This window comes from Saimiri boliviensis, chromosome 1, assembly GCF_048565385.1.
Source record: "Saimiri boliviensis isolate mSaiBol1 chromosome 1, mSaiBol1.pri, whole genome shotgun sequence".
In the NCBI taxonomy this organism is placed as follows: Eukaryota; Metazoa; Chordata; class Mammalia; order Primates; family Cebidae; genus Saimiri; species Saimiri boliviensis.
Genome location: NC_133449.1, coordinates 162914811 through 162939018, shown reverse-complemented (window position 1 = coordinate 162939018; position 24208 = coordinate 162914811). Strand labels below are relative to the sequence as shown.

The window sequence follows — 24208 nt, the reverse complement described above, 5'->3', positions numbered from 1 at the left end:
AAATTCTTCAATGAGCTCAAGTGAGATTTGGAAAAATTATGCTGGTATGTTCTGATCTAAAGAATAAATATGTGTACGTTGAACAGATGTATTAATCCTATATTTGAATTTGCAATTTAGGGTAGAGTCAACTAAAAGGAGGAAAAAAAAAACATTCAAGGTGCTTTGTTTTGATTAAAAGAAAGATGGTTGTCTGTTAGAGTATCTATTTTTTGTCTACACTACCCATAAAGAATCACACCAGGTCACTTACTCTTCATCTCTCAGTCTCAGCTGCCTCTGAAACTACGCTTATTCATCTCATTTGTTTATTCATTCGTTCTCTTTAAACCCATTAACTTAACAAAATGTATTGAGCATCTGCTTCCTGCTAGGCTCTGGGTAGGTACCTACATTAAAGCAATGTAGCCCCTGACCTCACGGAACTTAAAGTTTAGTGCTTTGTTCCTCAAATTGTGGGCCGCTCATCACTTATATCAGGATCGCCTGAATCGTTTTTGTAGAAATGCAAATTTCTCACCCATCCTAGCCTACCACATCAGACCATGTGAGATGGAATCCAAGTAATGCATATTTTAATAAACCACACAGGAGTTTTGATGTTTTAAATCTATGGCTTAAATGAATGGATTCAAAATTTAACCAAACAAAATAGTGCTTCCAAACAGCATTAACTGAGTTAGTATTTTGGTGAACTTCTGTTTAACCAAGCTGTGGACACGGCAGAAGATGTATGTGTCCCTTGTGGCTGATGGCTAAATTCCTCAGACTTCTAGTCTCTTTCTGGAAGAAGCAGGTAACTGGGCAGTGAGCACACATACATGGACTGATTGAAACTGGCAGAAATCCTAAGCCACCATTCCTTCAGCATTACTGGTATTCACTCTGACATTAAGGCTGGTTCCTATGAACCCCTGTACCAGCAGGCCTGGCCTAGTGAACTGGGAGTACTCTGGTAATGTGTGAAACACACAGGAAAGACAGTGAACACAACAAGCCTTGTCTCACGTTAAAACTACGGGGCATTTAGAAAGGAAACGATTCTTACCATCTGGAAAAGAACCTTCTGTTTTTTGGTTTTAGTAATAGAAATTTCTAAAACAGGAGCAGAAAGGAAAATGCACATACTATAAGCAACCACAAGAGGTGAAATGGTCACTATCTCCAGCTCTACAGAATACAAAAAACGGTTAGAGGCTGATTTTTTCAGAAAAGCACCTCCACTTTTCATTCTTATCATTCTCACTTATTGAAACTTGAACTGAATTAAATTTCTTCTGAAGTCTAGTGAGTTTCTACTCTGAATTGCCTCTGGTCACATAAGGGTTAAGGTCTCCAGCTAAAGAATCTGTCTTAGGTGACACTTACGCTTCTGTCTTCTTTGAGTGCACCAGCATAACGCACAGGACAAAGCTAAGCTCCAGTGGTGGCTTCCAAGTGCATTCAAATCACCAGGGGAATATTTTCAAAAGACACTTGCCTGAACTCTGCTACTGACTTTTCCTAATTCCAGAATACCTGGAATTAGAAAAATTTGGTCATGCCAATGCACTCTTCAAATTATGAAGTCCTATTCTGAAGCCATGATGTCCCTATAGCTGGGAGGTTAAGAATGGCAGTAAAGACCCACTGATGCTACCTCACATGGGGGTAGCAGTGGGCACAGTGTGGCTTTCATCACAGCTACAGTTACATCACAGTTTGGGTCATAACACAACCATGGCTTGCTCCATGATGAAAGGAACCCTGTCTTTTCCATCTTCCTTCTCCAAGGCTTGGCACATAGTAGGTGCTCAACAAGTATTTGTTAAATGAATGGCTAAAAATGATGTCCTCAGACTGTTTCACCAACTTGAAATTTTTTAAAATCACCCTTGTTTGTGCTCCAAATCAGTTTTTTTCTGGTATATTCACTTTCGCATAAGTGCAGCAAGAAATTCTGAGTATAGCAGCTGCCTTCATTTAAACAATGTGATAAAATCTTTCAGCTCAAGCTGAAGTTAATAAACACACACAAGAAACTCATCCAAATGGAAAAATGCTCCTACTCTTTTCCTGAGAACACATCAGCCCAGGTAAAGAAGCTGAAACTCGGGGAAATAGCAGGGGTAGGGGAGACTAGAGAAACTTCCATGCTAAGGAGTCACAGAGGAAAGAAACTGAGAACGTCGTCTTTTGAGGTGGAGTCCATCTGCTTCTACAGGAGCTGGAATGAACTGCCAGGGGGTTTGGTTTCCAGGGAAGATGAGAGCAGGTCTGGGACCGCTGGCTGCTGCCCTAAAAACTTGGGCAAAGGGAGGAGCACAGCTCTAATACCACAGAGTTGCCTCCCACGAGACCAAGGCATTTGGGCTGTCTACAGAAAATGATTTCATTATCTCTGGGTGTGTGGTGGACGGGGGCGAGAGTGCTGTCAGGGTCCTGACTAATTAGCCTCCTCGGTCACAGTGAGAGGAAACTGTACACTTACCTCACCTCCCCCACCAGCAAGACCATATGCAGAGTCTGAAATCACAACAGCTGGAGCTCTGCATGGCTGGGATGCTGCCTGCCCACAGGCCTGCTGCTGGGCTTGGGAGGCAAGGGATCCCAGATATGAAATCTCTGGGTAAAGATACCCACTGAAATACACCACCTTAGGGACAAAGATTTGGTTTTCCTAGTTATTTGCTGTGATCCTTGGGCCAGTGACCTAATCCCTCTGAGCCTTGGATGGTCTTGTCTATAAAATAGAAAGGATGATAGAATCTTTAAGGGGTTTGAAGAAAATTAAATGAGAATACACCAGAACAATTACCAGTTCCTAGAGCTCACCAAATGGCACCTGCTATCAGGCAACTAATGGTCCAAGATGAGGGGAGGCCTAGACATTGTTCCCACACCCCTGCCAACCACATTCCCCAAGTTCTGGACAACTTCTAAAATAAAAGCACAGTCCAAGTATTAGTGAGCTATGGAATGCATCTGTTTCGGCTCACTTCAATAGCTAGTGCCTGGCACAAAGTGCTCAGGAAATACTCTTAGAAGGAATGAAAAATGGTGTCTTGTTGCCAACATTATCAAAAGGACGAAGAAAGCCCACTCTTTTTTTTCTGGCAGTCCCCTAGCAAAGGCCAATCTTGAATGTTTCTGAGATGTTTCTGAGATAAACAAAACCCCTCCTAAGACACATCTGTGCATCTATTCCATTAAGCAGGAGATGGAGAGAGAGAACTGCTTCCTGCTTCCTTACAAATGATCAATTTGGGCCTTGGGGCCCTCCCTTTCATCACTCTTTCCTCAAGTTTCTCAATAAGATTTCTAGGAAGCCAGTGAGATGTCTGATCTTCATGAGACCTAAATCCTCTATTATTTAAGGCTGTGAACTCCACAGACTTGGATCCAATCTCTAGCTTCTGAGAAACGCTGCCTTACAGTCTTTCTTTATGACAGAGAATGTCTTGTAGCTTTGAGACATTTTCAGAGGAGGATCAGCAAATGCTCTCCCACTAATTAGCCCAATTTGAAATCCTCTTCTTCCAGGATGCCTTTTCTGATTCTCCAAGAATGGCCAGGCCTCTTCCTATTTTGCTGCATCTTCTAGCTTTGCTGCTTGTCAGCACTCCCCTCTCTTTTGTTTCCTCCACCTAGATTGTGAGCTACTTTGGAGCAGATTCTGTCTTTAGCAAGGTACTTATGATGGTGCTTTGCACGTATTGAGAGCTCAAGCAACACTGAAGAAACGAAGAAGCAAATAGAACGCAGACTCGAAGCACATTCCAGGGAGCCGCACGGTGTTACCTGGGCAATGATATCTCCATTTTCAGCATGAACTTGAGCAATGGCCCCCAGCTCTCCCAGGCAGGTGAAGATCTCATAGAGCTGAAATAGAAATGAGTCTTTGTCACTCTTGAGAGCACTTGCAGCAGCCCCACATAAGGGCCAATTACTAGAGCCAAAGCTAAAACAAATGGGATGAAGCAGAGGAAATAAGTGACTAGGGCAGATACACAGACTACATAGGCATGACCAAAGAGGACTGCTAGTCCAAAGAAATCCTAGGAAAGGCCAGGCACAGTGGCTCATGCCTGTAATCCCAGCACTTTGGGACGCCGAGGGGGTCAGATCACAAGGTCAAGAGATCAAGACCATCCTTGGCAACATGATGAAACCCCGTCTCTACTAAAAATACAAAATTTAGCCAGGCATGGTGGCAGGCACCTGCAGTCCCAACTATCTGGGAGGTTGAAGCAGGAGAATCACTTGAACCCAGGAGGTAGAGGTTGCAGTGAGCCAAGATCGCACCACTGCACTCCAGCCTGGGTGACAGAGTGAGACTCTGTCAAAGAAAGAAAGGAAAGAAAGCAAGAAGGAGGAAGGAAGGAAAGGAGGGAGGGAGTGAGGGAGGGAGGGAAGGGAAGAAGGAAGGAAGGAAGGAAGAAGGAAGGAACCAATCATGTTCCAGGAAGAAGGAAGGAAGGAAGGAAAGGAGGGAGGGAGGAGGGAACCAATCACGTTCCCTAGGCAGGCAGAGCAAATATACAAGATACAATAATAGCCGCAGAATCCTTCGCAACAAATGCTCTAGAAAGCCGCTACAGCCCGGGCAGAAACAAACAAAAACTGAAATCCTTATATCTTAACTTACGAAGGTAGACATATATTCACCTCTAACCAGGAGGCATGGGAATTCATTTCTTGTATTTTCTCTGAAAACCTAGCCTCTGTCTAAAGCAAACCCATGCCATGAATTTCTTAGGGGGAGAGTCACAGGCAAGGCAGTAGGATTATTCCAATCAACAGCAGGCCCTCCTGGTCCTGCAGGTGAAGAGCCTCACACTTTCACTGGGCTTATGAGGGGTTTGGAGTTTGGCAGATGGAGATTTAGGCATGTTCTTCCTCTTGCCGTTTAAGAAAGTTGCTGCCAGTGGAAACTCTAGCTCCCTGTCTGTCTTGCCATGGGCACCCTGCCCGTTACCTTATTTAAAACGTAGCGTGGACTGCAAGGGCTTCAAGAAGCACTCTGGCCCAGTGGTCTCCCACAGTGACCACAGTGATTCATGTTACAAGGGCCAAGGTCATCAGCAACCATAGGAAACTCATCCAGATACCCCACACCACAAAGCAAATGGGTTGTTACCTCTGTGTTAGATACTTGATACAAATCCTTATAAGCCATATAAACCATGAAGGAGTTAACCCCTGCAAAAGAGGGATGGGAGGAAAAACAAGAGAAAGACAATGTTATCGTGACTGTCCTCCATCCTTTGCTCCCACTTCCATTGACCATGGGACCCTGCTGCATTACCCAGGCTCCTGCCCAACATAAAGCAGATATTTATATTCTGCAAGAGCATTTTGCTCTGCCCACCCCTGCCCCACAAAATCAAAAATTCCTAACAGGTGACATAGCAGAATGGCCTCTTCTTCTATGCCTCTTTCTCACCTCCTCTGTCCAGCATTCCCTAGCCCAGAAGGTCAGTAAACTTTGATATTGCTCAAGGCAGTAGTAGGTGGCATTAAGAATCACTCTAGCACACAAGCTGTGTTCCTACACTGGGGGCTGCATCATTGAAATCCACTAGTTCAGTGAGCTTGGGATGCTTAACCTCTCTGGACCTTGGTTTTCTCACCTGTAAAATGGAAAAATAACCATACCCTACTTCATAAAGTGATTGTGAATATGAAAGGAGAGAATCTGTACAGAGCTCTTAGTAACAGGCTTGGCACATACTTGGTTTCCATTAAAAATCTCCTTGGTTCAGTTAATGTTACTGTGCAGGGCGTTGGATCGGAAAGGAGAACTAAGATGCAGACCCTATGGAACTAATGGGCAGGTCCTTGTGCTTAAATATCTTAAGTTATAAGGTTTACATGTAAAGATCTATTTAGATCTCACCCCAGATAAACTACTAATACAGTGATTTACAGAAATAGGTGGGACTGAGGAGCTGAGAATCATTTTGAGGAAAGGAGGATAATTTTGGTCTCTAACCATTAGGGCCCTTTCAGCCCACAGTGTTCTGGGCCAAAGTGGGTTGTAATTTGAGAACTTCCCTACCCAGAGTGGTTCAGCTCAGGCCAGTCTACCCAAACACCACCCTTCCCGAAAGCCTCTACATTATCCATGGAATGATCCAGGCACTTTGATAGAGAAGTGAGTGCTAAAGCTATTCAATATTCTACCCCAGTTGAGATACCCAGCATAAAAGCAAATACAGGAAGAAGGAGTGAATCTCACATTCTGCGTCATCAAAGATTGGGCAGGGCTTGTGGGGTAAGGAGGCGGATGGAAAGAAAATATCATCCTCTGAGGGGGTCATCATTTCCCTTCCATCCTAGGGCACACTCTTCCACTGGGCTCCTAGCATTTGTCTCTCGACTACTCCTTTGCTAACAGTTCTTGCACCCCATAGCATTTATTCTGTTGTTCTTTAGGAGCTTGTTTTCTTTTGCCTTGGGTGTTCAGCAGAGACCATTACTTACGCTTCTCTAAGACCCCCAGGCTGCCTTACAATGCTGAACACATCGTGCACATGTGTGCATGTATGTATGTGGGGGGAACTGCAGTATCCGATGATCAAAAAGAAGCAGAGAATAGAAGAATTTGAGAAGACAGTGGAACGTAAATCATGTACTCACTGAGAGGACACACCCTGGTACACACACAGAAACACATATATATGAACATGTTTTCACATCCTAAGCTCCCAGCCTGAGTACCAACACATCCTTGCTCCTAGCAATGCCTTGGCCTTTTCTGAGGATGCCATTGTTATATGACAGTAAGGGTTTGATCTCACTATAGAGCAAAAATGATATGAGTTAAAAATCCCTAATCTCGCCGGGCGCGGTGGCTCAAGCCTGTAATCCCAGCACTTTGGGAGGCCGAGGCGGGTGGATCACGAGGTCAAGAGATCGAGACCATCTTGGTCAACATGGTGAAAACCTGTCTCTACTAAAAATACAAAAAACTAGCTGGGCGTGGTGGCGCGTGCCTGTAATCCCAGCTACTTAGGAGGCTGAGGCAGGAGAATTGCCTGAGCCCAGGAGGCGGAGGTTGCTGTGAGCCGAGATTGCGCCATTGCACTCCAGCCTGGGTAACAAGAGCGAAACTCTGTCTCAAAAAAAAAAAAAAAAAAAAATCCCTAATCTCACAGGTTGTACTAGCCATATAACCTTATGCAAGATTAGTTAGCCTCTCCTAACTTCAGTTTCTTCCTCTGTAGAATGGGCAGTATTGCACAGAGGTGAAGAGCATAGAATCTGAATACACCTACTGCTTACTAATGCTGTGATCTTGGGCTGCTTATTCTGTGCCTCAGTTTCTCCATCTGCAAAGTGGGGAAAACAAATCACTATCTCACAGGGATCCTGTAAGAAGTAAGTAAAGTACCTGGAACAGTGTGGTATCCCTAAATCCAGTGCTCATGCTCAAGGTTCCAGGCTCCAAGCAAAAGTTAGTGACTGAACTGAGTGGATAGTGTTGGAAGGACCGGCAAGGAGAAGCTAAGGGAGGAGGGAGGGCAGCATGTTCAGGCTCACCTTTGTCTTTGATGAGGTTGTGCACTTCCTGCTTGACGCTGTCATTCCAGTGGGTGATGTCCACATGCAGGGCATAGTCACAACAGCTCTTCCCGTCAGCCCACTCTCTCCACTTCTCATAGGCCTCAGTCAGGCTGGACTCAGGCTCAGGCACCACATGGTCAACTGAATGACAGAGACCCCAGATGTGTGACTCTCAGACACAGCCTTTGCTCCCCTCTGCCCAGGCCTGCTCCTGCTTTCTTAGCTGTGGCTACAAAATCTCTATATCCCGAGCATGGAATTAACCTTTGAAGGGGTTCACTGGTAGTTTCAAGAATGCTGATGACTTAAATGTCACCCAGCTCTGTGATTTGGGACAACTTACTAACTTCCCTAAACCTCAGTTTTCTTTCTTTTAAGTTGGTGCCAAGGAGGGTGGGAGTCAGGGTGTTACTAGCGCCTTTCTTCTGAGTTTATAAGATTAAATGAGAAAATGTATGTAAAGTACTTTACCTAATGCCTGGTTCACGGTAAGTGCTCAATAAATGCCAGCCATCAATGAGTGCCTACTATGTGTCATTATTACTAGCACTCTGAGGAGGTCGCTGCTAGTGAAAAAAGTCAGACTCTTCCGAGGGTGAAAGTGGGGATTTAAAGCTAAGTTAGGGCACAAGACATTGAGGCTCTCTGCCAGAGGACAAAGCTGTTATCAGTTACATAAACCTGATACTGGGCTCACAGATCTTATTTCCATGAAAACTTTTTGTCAAGAATCTGGTTTCTGACCGGGCACGATGGCTCATGCCCGTAATCCCAGCACTTTGGGAGACCGAGGCAGGCGGATCACGAGGTCAAGAGATCGAGACCATCCCGGCCAACATGGTGAAAGCCTGTCTCTACTACAAATACAAAATTAGCTGGGCGTGGTGGCGCGCGCCTATAGTCCCAGCTACTCGGGAGGCTGAGGCAGGAGAATTGCCTGAACCCAGAAGGCAGAGGTTGCGGCGAGTCGAAGTCACGCCTCTGCACTCCAGCCTGGCGCCTGGTGACAGAGTGAGACTCAGTCTCAGAAAAATAAAAAATAAATTAAAATAAAATAAAATAATCTGGTTTCTTTGAGACCCAAATCTACTCTTTCACCTGCAACCATGGATAGATTTTTTTAAACAATAACATCCGCAGTTGATGAAGAAAAGGCGAAAGTTATGCTTTCATAGTTCCCTGGATGGCTGAGGCAAAATACAACTAAGGACAACTTTCCGGAGAGCAACTTTGAAATATATATAAAAAACCTGGACATTTTTCAAACCTTAACCCAATAATTATTCCCACACCTGTGAATTATTCCTAGGGAAATAAATGAGCCTGTATACAAAATCTTGGTTCCAAGGATGTTTCCCACTTATTTACATAAGTGAACAACTGGAAACAATTGAAATTGTTCATAGAGGAGTGAGGTTAAATACATAAATCCTGATGCTTTTATAAAGTGGATGATGAGGAATTCACTTTAAATGTTGGGGTGGGATAAAAATGCATGAAAAGATATCCATGACATATTATTTAACAAAAATGGCAGGTTAAAATATAGCACATATACTATGTTCCTAGTTTTGCCAAATAGGGTTTTTAAAATGTGTCCAATATACAGCCAAACTCTAACAGTAATGTGGGATTATGAGGTTCCTTTTCTTCTTGCATCTCCAGGGTTCCTAATTTATCTATGAAGGGCACAATTGTTTTTGTGGTTTTTTGTAAGTTTTACTCTTGTCACTGGGACTCTGACTTCCCTAGTGCAGAAGGCCAAGTGCAATACAAATCTCAAGGATGCCAAACAAGTCCAGCTCCTTGCCCAGAAGGCAGAAAGCCAAACCAAGATCACTCATTCCCGTAGCCTTCTATCAAAGGCAGCCCAAGTGCACTTATCGGAAAGCAAATGCATGGAGCTACATTACTAGTGTCTGGGGCAACGCCAGGGCTTTTGTCGGCGGGCAGCTGCTGAGAAGTCAGCAGGCTGCCACCCTTCAGCTAGAGAAAAGCTTTGTTCTCCCTGAATTGCACCTTTTATGGCTTTGGTGCAATCTTTCTGGGTGGGCTTCCACACCCAACCAGCTGAAGCTGAACCCTGCTCATGCTTCTGTCAAAATGAAGTAAAAGACAGTGGATAATTCTACAGCTCAGGCTGTTCTGTGCTCCCAGGGGATGTATATGGTGTTAAAATAAACAGTGCTCTGCCTGACCAAGTTTGGGGCCAGCACTGGGATGAGACCAAATTCATCAGGATTCCTTTGGGACAAGAAAGACTGCCCTGGAATGCTATTGGTTCGGTAATCCAATGGTGTGCAATTCCGTAGATGTTTTTGGAATTGCAACAGAAAAAAAAAAACAAAAAACAAAAACAAAACAAAAATTAAAAACAAGAGAAACTACTCTTTCAACTTGCCAAATGTTAAAGATATGAATTGGTCAAAATACAGCACAGACCAGACGGTGCTAAATGCGACTGGAAGTCAAAGATGCAGAGGCCTCCAGCAGCAGTTGTTTTTATGACCTGGCCAGTGTCCCAGTAGAAGTTTTAAACTGAGCTCAGTGAGTATGAAAACCTCCACCTGACACAGGTTCACCCACTGAAGCTCACTAAATTTCCAAGAACTATAATTCTCCATAATGCCTCTCCCTGTGATACTCCTTAGCTCCATTCACGCTGCTCTGCCCTCCTTTCTCAGACCCAAATGGGCAGTTTTGAAATGACGTTTTATCTTCTATTCACAACTTTTTAAGTCTACTTTCACCACTTGCCCTGAGACGATATGTCCTGATTCTCCACTCATTGCAGTAGCCAGCCCCTGTTGCTATGGTAGACAAGAGGGAAGCCACTGCCATGGCCAAGAGCCTCATGAGTCTCCTCTATGTAGTTACAGGAGTGCCCATTTCCTCACCTCAATCTGCTTTTCTCTGGTTCCATCAGGCAGAACATCTATAAACTGAATTGGGGTAAGTATACAAGTTATAGTAAAAAAGCTCTGGAGATACATTCATTAAACACACCCCTCTGAGAAATAGGAGTGTGTAAAATCTGAAGACTTACTGATCATGGTGGTGCCACCTGCTAAGGCCGCCTTTGTCCCTTGGAAGAAGTCATCTACTGTGGTCATTCCCTTATATGGCATCTGGAAGTGAGTATGGACATCGATGCCTCCAGGGATCACCATCTTCCCATTGGCTTCGATGGTTTTCACTCCTCCAGGAACAATCAGATTGTCTCCAATTTGTCTGGTGAAACAATCAAACGCCTCGTCATTTAAAAGTGCAACTTCCAAGACAAATACAGTGTTATGAGGATTTTAAACAGCGTTACTCGTATTTATCAAAGGAGTCTTTGCAAGTGACTCACAAGCTTAGCAATCTATAAAGGAAGATAGATATACATACAGAAAATAATGTTTACAGTCACAGAATAATCTGATAGGCTGTTTGGTGGGACCATGTGTCCTGGTTTAGTACTATAACCCCAGGGATTTGACAGTGTCTAGAATATATTGTGTGTAATAATTTTTAATATAAATATTTTTATTATTCCTTTCATTTTGTTCTTTAAGTTAAGGTAAGAAATAGCACTTGGAGAAGGATCTAAAGAATATAAAATAGTGCACTGTTAGAAGAGACTGAGGAAGGTTGGCCGGGCGCGGTGGCTTAAGCCTGTAATCCCAGCACTTTGGGAGGCCGAGGCGGGTGGATCACAAGGTCAAGAGATCAAGACCACCCTGGTCAACATGGTGAAACCCCGTCTCTACTAAAAATACAAAAAACTAGCTGGGCATGATGGCGCGTGCCTGTAATCCCAGCTACTTAGGAGGCTGAGGCAGGAGAATTGCCTGAACCCAGGAGGCAGAGGTTGCGGTGAGCCGAGATCGCGCCATTGCCCTCCAGCCTGGGTAACAAGAGCGAAACTCCGTCTCAAAAAAAAAAAAAAAAAGAGACTGAGGAAGGTAATAGTGAACCATTTAAAGAACAGGCATGGGAACTTACCTATCTTTTAAGTGGGGTCATCTGTGGTCCTAACAAAAGATTCTATCTGGGATATTTCCCACCCAAGTCTTCACTCCCAATTCCACCCTTTGCTAATCATTTACCAGCCAGTCACAGCTGTGAAGATTCACCAGGAGGAAGTCAAAGATGCAGATGCCTCCAGCACCAGATGGTTTTAAGACATGATCATTGTCCCAGAAGAAGCTTTTAGCTGAGCTTAGTAACTATGAAAACCTTCACTAGATAAGGCTTCACCCAGGATGCTTCAGGGCATCTCAGGGAGGAATGGAGGAGGGGAGACTCAGGCAGAAGTATGCCAATGAGTATCTCAAAGGCAAGCCTCCAAAGAAAATGACAAATACAACTAGTCCCCACACAATGCTCCTTATAGATCATCCAGTATTGCTTGCTTCCATACATGGTATCACATCTTTGACTTAAATAGCTGGTCAAACATGCCCACTATGGATACCAGGGAGACCTATGATTCATAAGCCTCTATATGACCATTAAAAATCTCCTCTCTTGGGATATCTGTACTTCACTGTCCATGGCATGAATACTTTCCCCTTTTGTTCACAGGCAGCCAAGAAAGACACTCTCTTGGGGCAGTAAGAAGTCTACCACTGGCCTGCCAAGCTCCAAGTTCTGGGACTAAAATAAAGTATTCCTGACATCTCTAAGAGTTCAACTTTACCACATCACCAAAGAGCCATTCCAGAGCCACCATAATTCAAAATATACTGGAAAAAATGCAGCCTCTGATCATAAGTCCATTCTAGTTCAGATACTGGCCAATTCTGTTCCCAGTTTTCTCTCTCATGGGTTCTCCTCTAAGGAAAATTGAGAACCAAAGGCACAAAGAATTGCCTGGCTCGTGTGTGTGTTTATGTATGTATGTTTTCATCCATTTTAACAAGTAGTTTAATACCAAGCCTGAAACAGAAATGGTTTCTCCCTTCTTTACTACCCCACCAACCAAGGCTGCATGAATCCTTGAAGCCTCAGCTTCCATCTCCCCTCCTTCATCAAGTTTCTAGCAATAGCCAAATCTCGTAAAAAGGAGTAAGGCTGTGCTCTAAATGCAGGTTATCTGCATTCAAAATCCTAGCTCTGCTAGCTACAAGCTGTGTAACCTTTGCCAAATTACCTTACTATGCCTCAATTGTTTCCTCTGTAAAATGTAACAAAAATGCCTCCTCCATAGGGTTGTGCTGCAGATTAAATGTGAATATATGTTAAGCCCATGAAACACTGTTAGGTACCTAAGAATTCGATAAATGCCAGCTATTATAATTAATAACCAGTCTACTCCCTTCTCTGAATTTCACCTATTCTATGAATGTAATACTTGATATGCTACTCCTTGGGAATGCGACATCGTTTGTATATATACCCATATCTCAATTCCCCTTAAAGACCATAAGGTCCCAGGGGGAAGACAGCATGATGATTTGGGCCCTGATAATAAGTACCAAACCGTGTAACATAGCATGAGTACAATGTCTCAAAAAACTGCTTGGCACATAGCAAGTATTCCACAAATATTCACAGACAGACAAATAACTATGTGATAGTTAGAGGAGGTTATTTCTGTTCTTAAGCTCTGTGAGTTAAGAATATTGTTGGAAACATACAGAATTTCAGGATTGAATTAGGATCATTTACTTAACCTTCTCTCCACTACCAACACACACATCAGATAGTTCAATTCCTTCTACAACATCTTTGGCAAGTGGCCTTTCAGTCTTTCTAATAGAGATGGCAAAAAGGATTCATCTTATACCTTCAACTCTGGTTGTAGATCCCTGAAGCACTGTATGAAGATGGATTGTAAACTTGTATTTAAGACTCAACTGTAAAAAGTTCTATGATCAGACAAGATGGGGCATGTTCAGGGTATGGCCACAGCATCACTCCTATTCAACATAGCACTGGAAGTTCTGGTCAGGGCAATCAGGCAAGAGAAAGAAAGAAAGGGCATTCAAATAAGAGGAGAAGAAGTCAAATTGTTTCCATTTGCAGATGATGTGATTGCATATTTAGAAAACTTCATCATCTCAGCCCAAAAACTCCGTAAGCTGATAAGCAACTTCAGCAAAGTCTCAGGATACAGAATTAATTTGCGAAAATCACAAGCATTCCTACACACCAATAATAGATGAAGAGAACCAAATTGTGAGTGAACTCCCATTCACAATTGCTACAAAGAGAATAAAATACCTAGGAATACAACTTACAAGGTATGTGAAGGACCTCTTTAAGGAGAACTACAAACCACTGCTCAAGGAAATAGGAGAGAACACAAACAAATGGAAAAACATTCCATGTCATGGATAGGAAGATTCAATATTGTGAAAATGGCAATACTGCCTAAAGTAGTTTGTAGATTCATTGCTATTCCTATCAAGCTACCATTGCCTTTCTTCACAGAATTATAAAAAACTACTTTAAATTTCATGAATAATAATACTAATAATAATAAGCCTGTATAGCCAAGACAATCCTAAGCAAAAAAGAACAAACTACCTAACTTCAAATTATACTACAAGGATACACTAACCAAAATAGCATGGTACTGGTACCAAAACAGGTATGTAGACCAATGGAACAGAACAGAGGCTTCAGAAATAACACTACACATCTACAACCATCTGATCCTTGACAAACCTGACAAAAACAAGCAATGGAGAAAGGATTCTCTAGCTAATAACTGGTATTGGGAAAACTGGCTAGCCATATGCAGAAAACTGAAACTGGAACCCTTCCTTACACTTTATACAAAAATTAACTCAAGATGGATTAAAGACTTAAACCTAAGACCTAAAATCATAAAAACCCTAGAATAAAACCTAGGCAATACCATTCAGAACACAGGCATGGCAAAACTTCATGACTAAAACACCAAAAGCAATGGCAACAAAAGCCAAAATTGACAAATGGAATTTAATCAAACTAAAGAGCTTCTTTACAACAAAAGAAACTATCAACAGAGTGAACAGGCAACCTACAGAATGAGAGAAAATTTTTACAATCTACCTATCTGACAAAGGGCTAATATCTAGAATCTACATGGAACTTAAACAAATTTACAGAAAAAAAAAACAAACAACCCCATCAAAAAGTGGGCAAAGGATATGAACAGATACTTCTCAAAAGAAGACATTTATGTGGCCAAGAAACATGTGGAAAAAAGCTCATCATCACTGGTCATCAGAGAAATGCAAATCAAAACCACAATGAGATACCATCTCACGCCAGTTAGAATGGCAATTATTAAAAAGTCAAGAAACAACAGATGCTGGAGGGGATGTGGAGAAACAGGAATGCTTTTACACTGTTGGTGGGAGTGTAAGTTAGTTCAATCATTGTGGAAGACAGTGTGGTAATTACTCAAGGATCTAGAACCAGAAATACCACTTGACCCAGCAATCCCATTACGGGTATATACCCAAAGGATTCTAAGTCATTCTACTCTAAAGACACATGCACACATATGTTTATTGCAGCACTATTCACAATAGCAAAGACTTGGACCCAACTCAAATGCCCATCAATGATAGACTAGAGAAAGAAAATGTGGCACATATACACCATGGAAAACTATGCAGCCATAAAAAAACGATGAGTTCATGTCCTTTGCAGGGACATGGATGAAGCTAAAAACCATCATTCTTAGCAAACTAACACAGGAACAGAAAACCAAACACCGCATGTTCTCACTCCTAAGTGGGAGTTGAACAACGAGAACATACGGGCACAGGGAAGAGAACATCATACACCAGGCACACCAGGGCCTGTCAGTGGGTGGGGATGTGGGAGGGATAGCTTTAAGAGAAATACCTAGCCGGGCGCAGTGGCTCAAGCCTGTAATACCAGCACTTTGGGAGGCCGAGGCGGGTGGATCACGAGGTCGAGAGTTCGAGACCATCCTGGTCGACATGGTGAAACCCCGTCTCTACTAAAAATACAAAAAATCAGCTGGGCATGGTGGCGTGTGCCTGTAATCCCAGCTACTCAGGAGGCTGAGGCAGGAGAATTGCCTGAACCCAGGAGGCGGAGGTTGCGGTGAGCCGAGATCGCGCCATTGCACTCCAGCCTGGGTAACAAGACCGAAACTCCGTCTCAAAAAAAAAAAAAAAAAAAAAAAGAGAAATACCTAATGTAGATGACAGGTTGATGGGTGTAGCAAACCACCATGGCACATATATACCTATGTAACAAACCTGCACGTTCTGCACATGCATCCCAGAACTTAAAGTATTAAAAAAAAAATTCTGTGAATAATTAGTGCTGCCTATCATGAGCTCTAAAAGGAGGAAGCATTTGGCAACAAATTTTTCTCATTTTTGCAAATCTCTAAATGAGAAAACTTGCTACCTCCAAATAGAGCCAACTATACATAATAATATTTTAGTGAATAGAAAAACATAAAATCAATTGTAGCTTATATTTTGAAGAGATTATTGTCATATTTTTTGGTTTGCTCATTGTTTCCATTTCTCTTACTTCCAATATGGAAAAGTAATAACGTAAATTGGCAAGGTAACTATGTTTGTTCTTACATTTGTTCATTCATTCATTCATTCACTCGCTCATTCATTCAATGTATTTGACAAATACATTAACCTTTAGCAAATTATTTACTCTCTATATGCCTTTTTATCCTCATCTCAGGAAAGAGGATAGTAATAGTACAGTACTTACTTTGGAGGTCTGCTGGCTGATTGAATGAGAGAAAGCATGCAAAACATTTAACATTCTCCCTGGCACATATTACACACTAAATAAAAAGTAGCTATTATCAAATCTTTATGTGCTAAGTTCTGAGTTAAGTATTGGGGATATGGAATGAACAAGATACGTAAGTAAGATATGAGAGTAAGTAAGTCTTCTTACTCTCAGAGGAGACTAACCGTGTCAGAATTGCTATGATTAATGAAAGCACAAGCTGGTCTGTCTGTTTGTTTGTTTTTTGAGGTGGAGTCTCCCTCTGTCACCCAAGGTGTAGTGCTAGAGTGCAGTGGCATGATCTTGGCTCACTGCAACCTCTGCCTCCTGGGTTCAAGTGATTCTCTTGCCTCAGGCTCCCGAGTAGCTGGGATTACAGGCATGCACCACCACACCCGGCTAATTTTTGTATTTTTGGCAGAGACAGGGTTTCACCATGTTTCCTAGGCTAATTTCAAACTCCTGAGCTCAAGTGATCCACCTGCCTCAGTCTCCCAAAGTGATGAGATTACAGGCATGAGCCACCATGGCCAGCTGGGCACAAGCTGCATTGAGCTCACATGGAAGGGAAAGCTCGTCTAGATTTGGAGGCTGGTAAAAAACACTGGTCTGCAGAAACTATATCTAAGCCAACTTTTCAAAGATAAGCGAGAGATTTCTTATAACCAGAATCTTTAACTAGTCAATGAAGTTAAGCCATATAAAAATAAAATTGAAAGGGGTCAGAGGGGGCTAATAGAATGGGTTGGATACACCAGTCTTATACAACATCTTAACGGCATGGTAGTATACTTTGTTTCTGTAATGAAACACTATGTAAATCAAATCCTCTTTTAAAGTTCACTATGTAGGAAACCTACACATAAAACTCACCTGGCGGCCAGATGCAGTGGCTTACACCTGTAATCCCAGAACTTTGGGAAGCGGAGGCAGGTGGTTTATTAGGTCAGGAGATCGAGACCATCCTGGCCAACATGGTGAAACCCCGTCTCTACCAAAAATACAAAAATTAGCTGGGTATGGTGGTGTGTAACTATAATCCCAGCTACTTGGGAGGTTGAGGCAGGAGAATCGTTTGAGCCAGGGAGTCGGAGGTTACAGTGAGCTGAGATCACTCCACTGCACTCCAGCCTGGTGGCATCCTATAGTATACCATTTTAGAATGTAATCAGACATCCCTAATGAATTTATTTGGAAAACTTGCCTGAAATATATGTCCTATCTGTGCTCTACTCACCTAAGTTCTATCCTTATGTCAAGGTTCAGTTTAAATACTCTCTCCACCCCAAAGCCTTACTTCTAAATGAATTTCTCCTCCTTAGTACTTCTAAATGACTTATCTTGACTTCAACTCCTTTGATACTTATTGTACAAAGCCTTATATTTTTAGGATGCGGTAATTTGTGCACATTTTACAGGATCCTTAAGGATGACGGCCACATTTTCCACTTTTCCATGAACCATAGAATACTCATCAATACTTTCTGCATAAAGTTGCCCTCAGGGCCGAGCACGGTAGCTCACACCTGTAATCCCAGCACTTTGGGAGGCCGGCGCGGGGGGATCACGAGGTCAAGAGATCGAGACCATCCCGGTCAACATGGTGAAACCCCGTCTCTACTAAAAATACAAAAAATTAGCTGGGCATGGTGGCGCGTGCCTGTAATCCCAGCTACTCAGGAGGCTGAGGCAGGAGAATTGCCTGAACCCAGGAAGCGGAGGTTGCCGTGAGCCGAGATCGCGCCATTGCACTCCAGCCTGGGTAACAAGAGCGAAACTCCGTCTCAAAAAAAAAAAAAAAAAAAAAAAAAAAAAAGTTGCCCTCAGTATAATTTCATTCTGTTGATTAAATTCAGATTTTTTTTTTCACTACATTCATGTAATTCAAGTTTCTTTATGGGCCATTAATGAAGTGAGGAATTGCAAAACGATAAAGCAAAGAAGTTCCATATACATACTTTATTAAGCCATCTTCCATGTAAATATCAGCATAAAAGGACTGATCATCGTTGACAATTCGGCCTCCCTTGATAAGGAGACGGTCACTCTAGAAAAGAAGGGAAACATGAGTCATTATCACAGACAGTATTTCAGAGAAGAGTGGTCTGCCAGGTTTTCCCAATTCATGTTCTAGATGTCTAGTAGAAACACGTTTACCAAAGACATCTGTGTGTTCAATGCACTCAACGTTTAAAGAGGTGTATTTGCTGGGGATCCAGTCTTTCTTGTTTGCCCTTAATTCAAATTATTCTGGAGTTTCATCTCTTGCTTCTGCAATCATTTAATATTATAGCCATCTGGAAACACAGCTATTCAAGTAAGTGAGACATTCTTTATATTTTCTGATTCAGTATGCACTAAATATTTAAAGTGGGACAACATATACCTCAGTGCCTAGTGCACTCTTTGGTACTCTGTTGACACTCAATAACGATTCTCAAAAATAGAACTTATGATGAGGCGTGTAAGGAAAACAGGGTTTTAGAAGTATTTGTAATGACATGAGGACATGCTCAGATCACGATTATATCTAAAACTCAAGATACTTACGAATGTATGCACAAGTACACACAATGTTGTAAAATGTATAAGAAAACCACCAGAGGGAAAAAAGGCAAAGTATCTATAGTATTTAACTCACAGTGGAGAAACTATGTGGGATTTATATTTACCTCATTATACTCAATATTTCTCACATTTTCTGAATGCATTTCTTTATTGCTTTAATTATGAGAAAAATAAAGCCTTTTTAAAAAATTATAACTTAGATGAAATTTGAATGATTTAACCAACTGAAAACAATGCAAATATACTCCAAAGTTATTAACAAAGTAAACATATACTTATTATATATAAGTCAGGAGAGGGACAAATCAGTGTTAACTTTACAGATCACAGATTTCATTAAATGAATGGAGTTTAGACTGGAGTATGAGGGATGGATGCAGCTTTGTTGGGTTCATGGAGGAGAAAACAATTCCAAGGAGTCTGACTGAGTGTAGCCATAGCATGAATAAAGAATGAGAGGCTGGACTTTGTGAAGAATTCAGCTTCACAAAGAGATTTCAACTCCATCCATCCATCCATCCATCCATCCGTCCGTCCCTCTTTCCATCCATCCCTCCCCAGGTCATTGCTTTTGTGGTGCTTAAAGGGAAAGTCTGGCAATAAAGAAATAAAGTCAACAAAACAAGTCAAGCAATCTGCAATTACAGTAAGTGTCACAAAATATAGGGGAGTGGATTTGTTTAGAGACTGTAAAACATCTTTTCAGGGAAGAGCAATTAGATGGGGGGTGGGGTGAAGAATTTCTGCAGGTAGAAGGAATAGCACGTGCACAAGCCCAGAGGTAGGACTAAGTTTGTTTCTCTGAAAACCTGAAAAAGCTCAATATGGAAGGTGTTTAGGGTTCAAGGAAGAAAGTGGCATTAAATCAGGTTGGGGGAGGTAGGCAGGCTACTCACGATGGGTTTGGTAGGAGCTTGGGTTTGAATGAAAATACAGAGACATACGTCAGGATTGTAAACAGAGGAGTGAATACCTGTGTTGAGAAGTCAGCTGTGGACTGCACTGCTCAGGGCAAATGTTCTCCATGGCTATTTGACTATGGGGATTAAGAGTCATTGATCAAGGGGTCAAGGGCAGGGAGATACCATATGCAAGGCCAACCATGGTCATCATTCCCTTGACGCTGATTCTCTAAGCTCCTGTTTAAGAAGACCAGCTTTCCAAGAGGACATAAATTTTATGGAGGAGGGGACCTCCACAACCAGGCTGAATTCTAGGTTCAGAAATGAAAGGGCCAGAAAAGGGGATTTGAAGGTAGGCCTCATCTGGGATACAGAAAATTACCACTTAGTTTCTCCTGCTCTTCAAAGGTATTGCATAAGAAGAAATTTCATCATGTCATATTGTCAGGGGAAAATATGTCTTTTTTAAAGATAAACATCAACAAGTTATTTCGAAACAAACTACACAGGAGGCAAGGAAGACATGCCTATGAGGTCAAATACAAATGCCCACCACGTATGATATACAAGCCCCTCGTGATCTGGTCTGTCAATATGTCCACCCTCATTTCTATCATGTATTGCCTATATTTAAAAATAACATGACATGCAGTTCTTGTCACATTATCAGGCTCTCTATCCTCATATAATCACTTGACATCTAGCAGTCATCTCCTTTGTCAAGGCTCCAAAGGGCTTCTCCTCCAGGATGTGTGACTTGACTTTCCAGCAAATTTCACCTGCTCCCATTGCAATTTAGTTAGAAAAATAACAATGTTCTACTGTAGCTGATTTATTGTTCAATTATCTCCTGACTAAACCAAAGACTCCTTTAGTCTTGGAACAATGTGTCTTTTGATATTTTCACCTTAGTTCCTCAAGCTCATCCTAGACAGCTGTTCCATATTGGTTGAATGAATAGGTGAACGGTGGGACACAGGAGGTTGTATTATAGCCACATGATCGAAGGGTGTCTGGGTCAGAATATTGTGGGAAGTGGACAAAAATTAGAGCTCTAAGAAAAAAAAGATGGCTTGGTGATCTACTATTTTAACAGTACTGCAAAATTCTATGAGGCAGTCTTAGGTGTGTGCTTCCAAACTAGTGTGTACATTAGAAAAATACATATTCCCAGGCTATGCTCTATGTCACCAAATCTGTATTTTATAAGCTCCTTATGGAGCCATCAGCCAGCTCAGCACCAAGTCACAGACCGGTACAAGGAACTACTGCCCACCTTGCTGCCCCCAGCACTAATCCACAGTTTTGTGTGTGTCCAGGAAGGTGACAGAGCATCTGCAATAGGAGCTTCATAATAATCACAATCTTGGTAACTGTAAGAGTCCCATCTCATAGCTCAATGCTTCTCTGATGGTCTTTATCTTTCCAGCAAACAGCTGAACTAAAGTAGTTTTTGGAAAGGAGCCAATTTCTGTCTGAACTGAAAACAGTTATGAAATATGACCAGCCTACGACATCCAGCCCTGAGCCACTGGTGTGATCATCACTCCCTTCAACAGGCATCAAATGTCAGCAAAGGGACAAATGCTATCTCCAGCCCTATGTACATCAGGGGGATAGCAAGCGCTGATCCAAGTGGAATTAACACCACTGAGATGGTGTTAATAGGAACTTTTCAAATGGTCATTAAATACAATATTTCTGACTCAATAATCAAGAATCTAAACAGAACCCAAAGCTGAATTATAGGCCTGGTGTAGGTTTCAGAGAAGAGATTAAGAAGACCGTTGCTCAATGGGCTATAAGTATTAATATTATTGTTATTTGTTTTCATCATGCAGAGCGAAAATATCAAAACCTGAACTTACAGAGCTCAAATAAACGCTTTCCCTAGGGGTCATCTGCTTGCCCTGCTATCCTCCCCAACTGTAACTCTTTCCATGGAAGGGGAATCAACTACAAAGGACAGCCTACACGAATTAGTCATCAACAAAGAGGAACCTGAAAGGTAATTCTTGGGCTTGGCACTGAGGAGTGTGAGTATGAGGTATGCCATAACCACTGACCACCCCCAGGTCACATAAAATCAAACCTCACAGGACACAAAAAAAAGTTTGTCTATGAATTCATGGATGAGACTGATAGATTAACACATAACGGGATCAAAAGCCAGCAAGATGAACAAACCCAACATCTCTGATTAAAAATTGCTCTCTTTTCTGCAGGTACATGGATGGAGCTGGAAGCCACTATCCTTACCAAACTAACACAGAATAGAAAACCAAACCCTGCATGTTCTCACTTATAAGTGGGAGCTGAACAATGAGAACACATGGACACAGGGAGGGGAACAACACACACTAGGGCCTGTTGCAGTGGGTGGGGTGCCAGGAGGAGGAAGAGCATCAGGATCAATAGCTAATGCCCGCTGGGCTTAATGCCTAGATGATGGGTTGACAGATGTAGCAAACCACCATGGCACATGTTTACCTCTGTAACAAACCTGCACATCCTATACATGTATCCCAGAATTTAAAATAAAATAATAAAATAAAATAATTGCCCTCAGTGATGACTACGGTTCAGTAGGACTCTTCACTTTCTGTTCCTGGCAGCCAAGACTGCCAAGCATCCATCAGCTGATGCCTGAGGAAGTCACATGGTCTTGTCTACAAGTTAGCAGTCTTTCTAATGTAATTATATATATAAATAATTATGATACCCCTAGGGCATGCTGTGGTCATCTGAAGGGTATCTGGGACCCAAAATGAATCTATTCAGAACCTGAAGCGATCAGCCACTGACCTGCCTTAGACCCTGCACAGCTACCAAGAGGTGAGTGTGTCACTATCTTGCCGCCCAGTGGGGTTCTAGGCATACCAGCTGGCAAGTCTGGATCCAGCTGGGTTTTCCCTCTGCTGGGAGAATCAGACAGACCACTTAACTAGGTCTGTGATCTCGAGTTTGGACTTAACCTCTCAGAGTATCTTTTTTCTTCATCAGCCCAGAGTGGATAATAATACTTAGCTTGCCTCACAGGGTGGCTGCCAGTGTGTGTGTGTGTGTGTGTGTGTGTGTGCACGCGTAAGTAATCTAACACACAAGCACACAAGTAAATAGCTAATAAATATTATATTTATTCCATTAATATTATTTATAATACTTTGAATGTTTTTAAGCCTTAAGAAGTATGTTGGTGAGAGACTACTGTTTCCATTTTCCAAATGGGGTGATACAGAGAGAGAGGTGAGTGACCTTCTCCAGGTGACAGAGTATATTAGTTCCAATTGGAAGTAAATCCAGGTCTCCCATCTCCTGGAACAGCACTGATTTCTCCTAGGCCCCTGTACCAAGTGTCTTTAAACCTTATTACAAGTGGCTTTTTCTGACAGGGCTGTCTTCTCTGTTTAATATTGAATTTGCTCCAGTGTCCAAACTGCTGACCAGTTCTCTGAGGTAAGTAGCTTTAGGAATCCAACTTTCAAGCCACTACTTATAAAATCAGTGCAATAAACCTGCCCCTTATGACCTGACTATGTTAATATAGTTTATAAAGGGATCTACTTTGCAATCCAGCTTTGCACAGGACCTTAAAGTGTGATAAAAGTCTAACATCTTTTCCTTCATTAGGATATGATACTGATTAGGAAAACTAACCATAAAAAACTCAGTGTGAGAGAAGGAGAATGAAAGACAGAGAGAGGAACAAAGAAATGAATAAAGGAAGGCAGTAAAAAATAGAGGGAAAGCAAAAGAGAGAAACGAAAAATGGTAGAAAGGAAGAGAGGGAGGAAGGGAGGGAGGGGAAAAAAGAAAGGAAGGAGGACAGGCACGGTGGCTCATGCCTGTAATCCCAGCACTTTGGGAGGCCAAGGCAGATAAATCACCTGAGGTCAGGAGTTTGAGACCAGCCTGGCCAACATGGTGAAACCCAGTCTCTACTAAAAATACAAAAAAAAAAAAAAAAAAAAAAAAAAAAGGCCAGGCATGGTGGCAGGTGTCTGTAATCCCAGCTACTTGGGAGGCTGAGGCGGGAGAATCACTTGAACCTGAGAGGCGGAGGTTGCAGTGAGCCGAGATCGTGCCACTGCCCTCCAGCCTGGGTGACAGAGTGAGATTCAGTTTCAATCAAGAAATATGAAAGGAAGGAAAGGAGGGAGAAGAGGAGGAAGAGAGGAAGGCAGGGGGAAATGGAAGATGCAATAAAGGCCATAACAAGGGATGTTATTAAGAATGACTGATGCAAGGTAAAATAGGGAATGAAAAGGCAGAATCTTGAGCTAAAAGCCTACTGGAGACACTGGTTTCCATTTTAGTTTTCTTCCCCTAGTCTTCAACTTAGAGAACATAAATTACCACCTTTGTCTATCTGGGGTAATGAGAACATGCCTCCTGGAGAAACCAAAGCCCTCCATGGACTCCTTCCCAGTCAATAAAATCAGCCTGAGAACAGTGCTTAAGACACATCTGTT

The 24208-nt window shown here is 42.3% G+C and overlaps 1 protein-coding gene across 2 annotated transcripts in view; it reads right to left on the bottom strand.

Moving 5' to 3' along the window:
* DPYSL3 (dihydropyrimidinase like 3) overlaps positions 1–24208 on the bottom strand; it is a 119747-nt gene that overhangs the window by 15743 nt on the left and 79796 nt on the right. For both annotated transcript variants that reach the window (XM_003933979.4, XM_003933980.4), the window contains exons 2-6: positions 18225–18313; positions 10595–10779; positions 7525–7689; positions 5120–5181; positions 3781–3861 (exon numbers count right to left, since the gene is read on the bottom strand). In XM_003933979.4, the coding sequence (XP_003934028.1) occupies positions 3781–3861; positions 5120–5181; positions 7525–7689; positions 10595–10779; positions 18225–18313 (582 nt within the window). The remainder of the gene's footprint in view (positions 1–3780; positions 3862–5119; positions 5182–7524; positions 7690–10594; positions 10780–18224; positions 18314–24208) is intronic.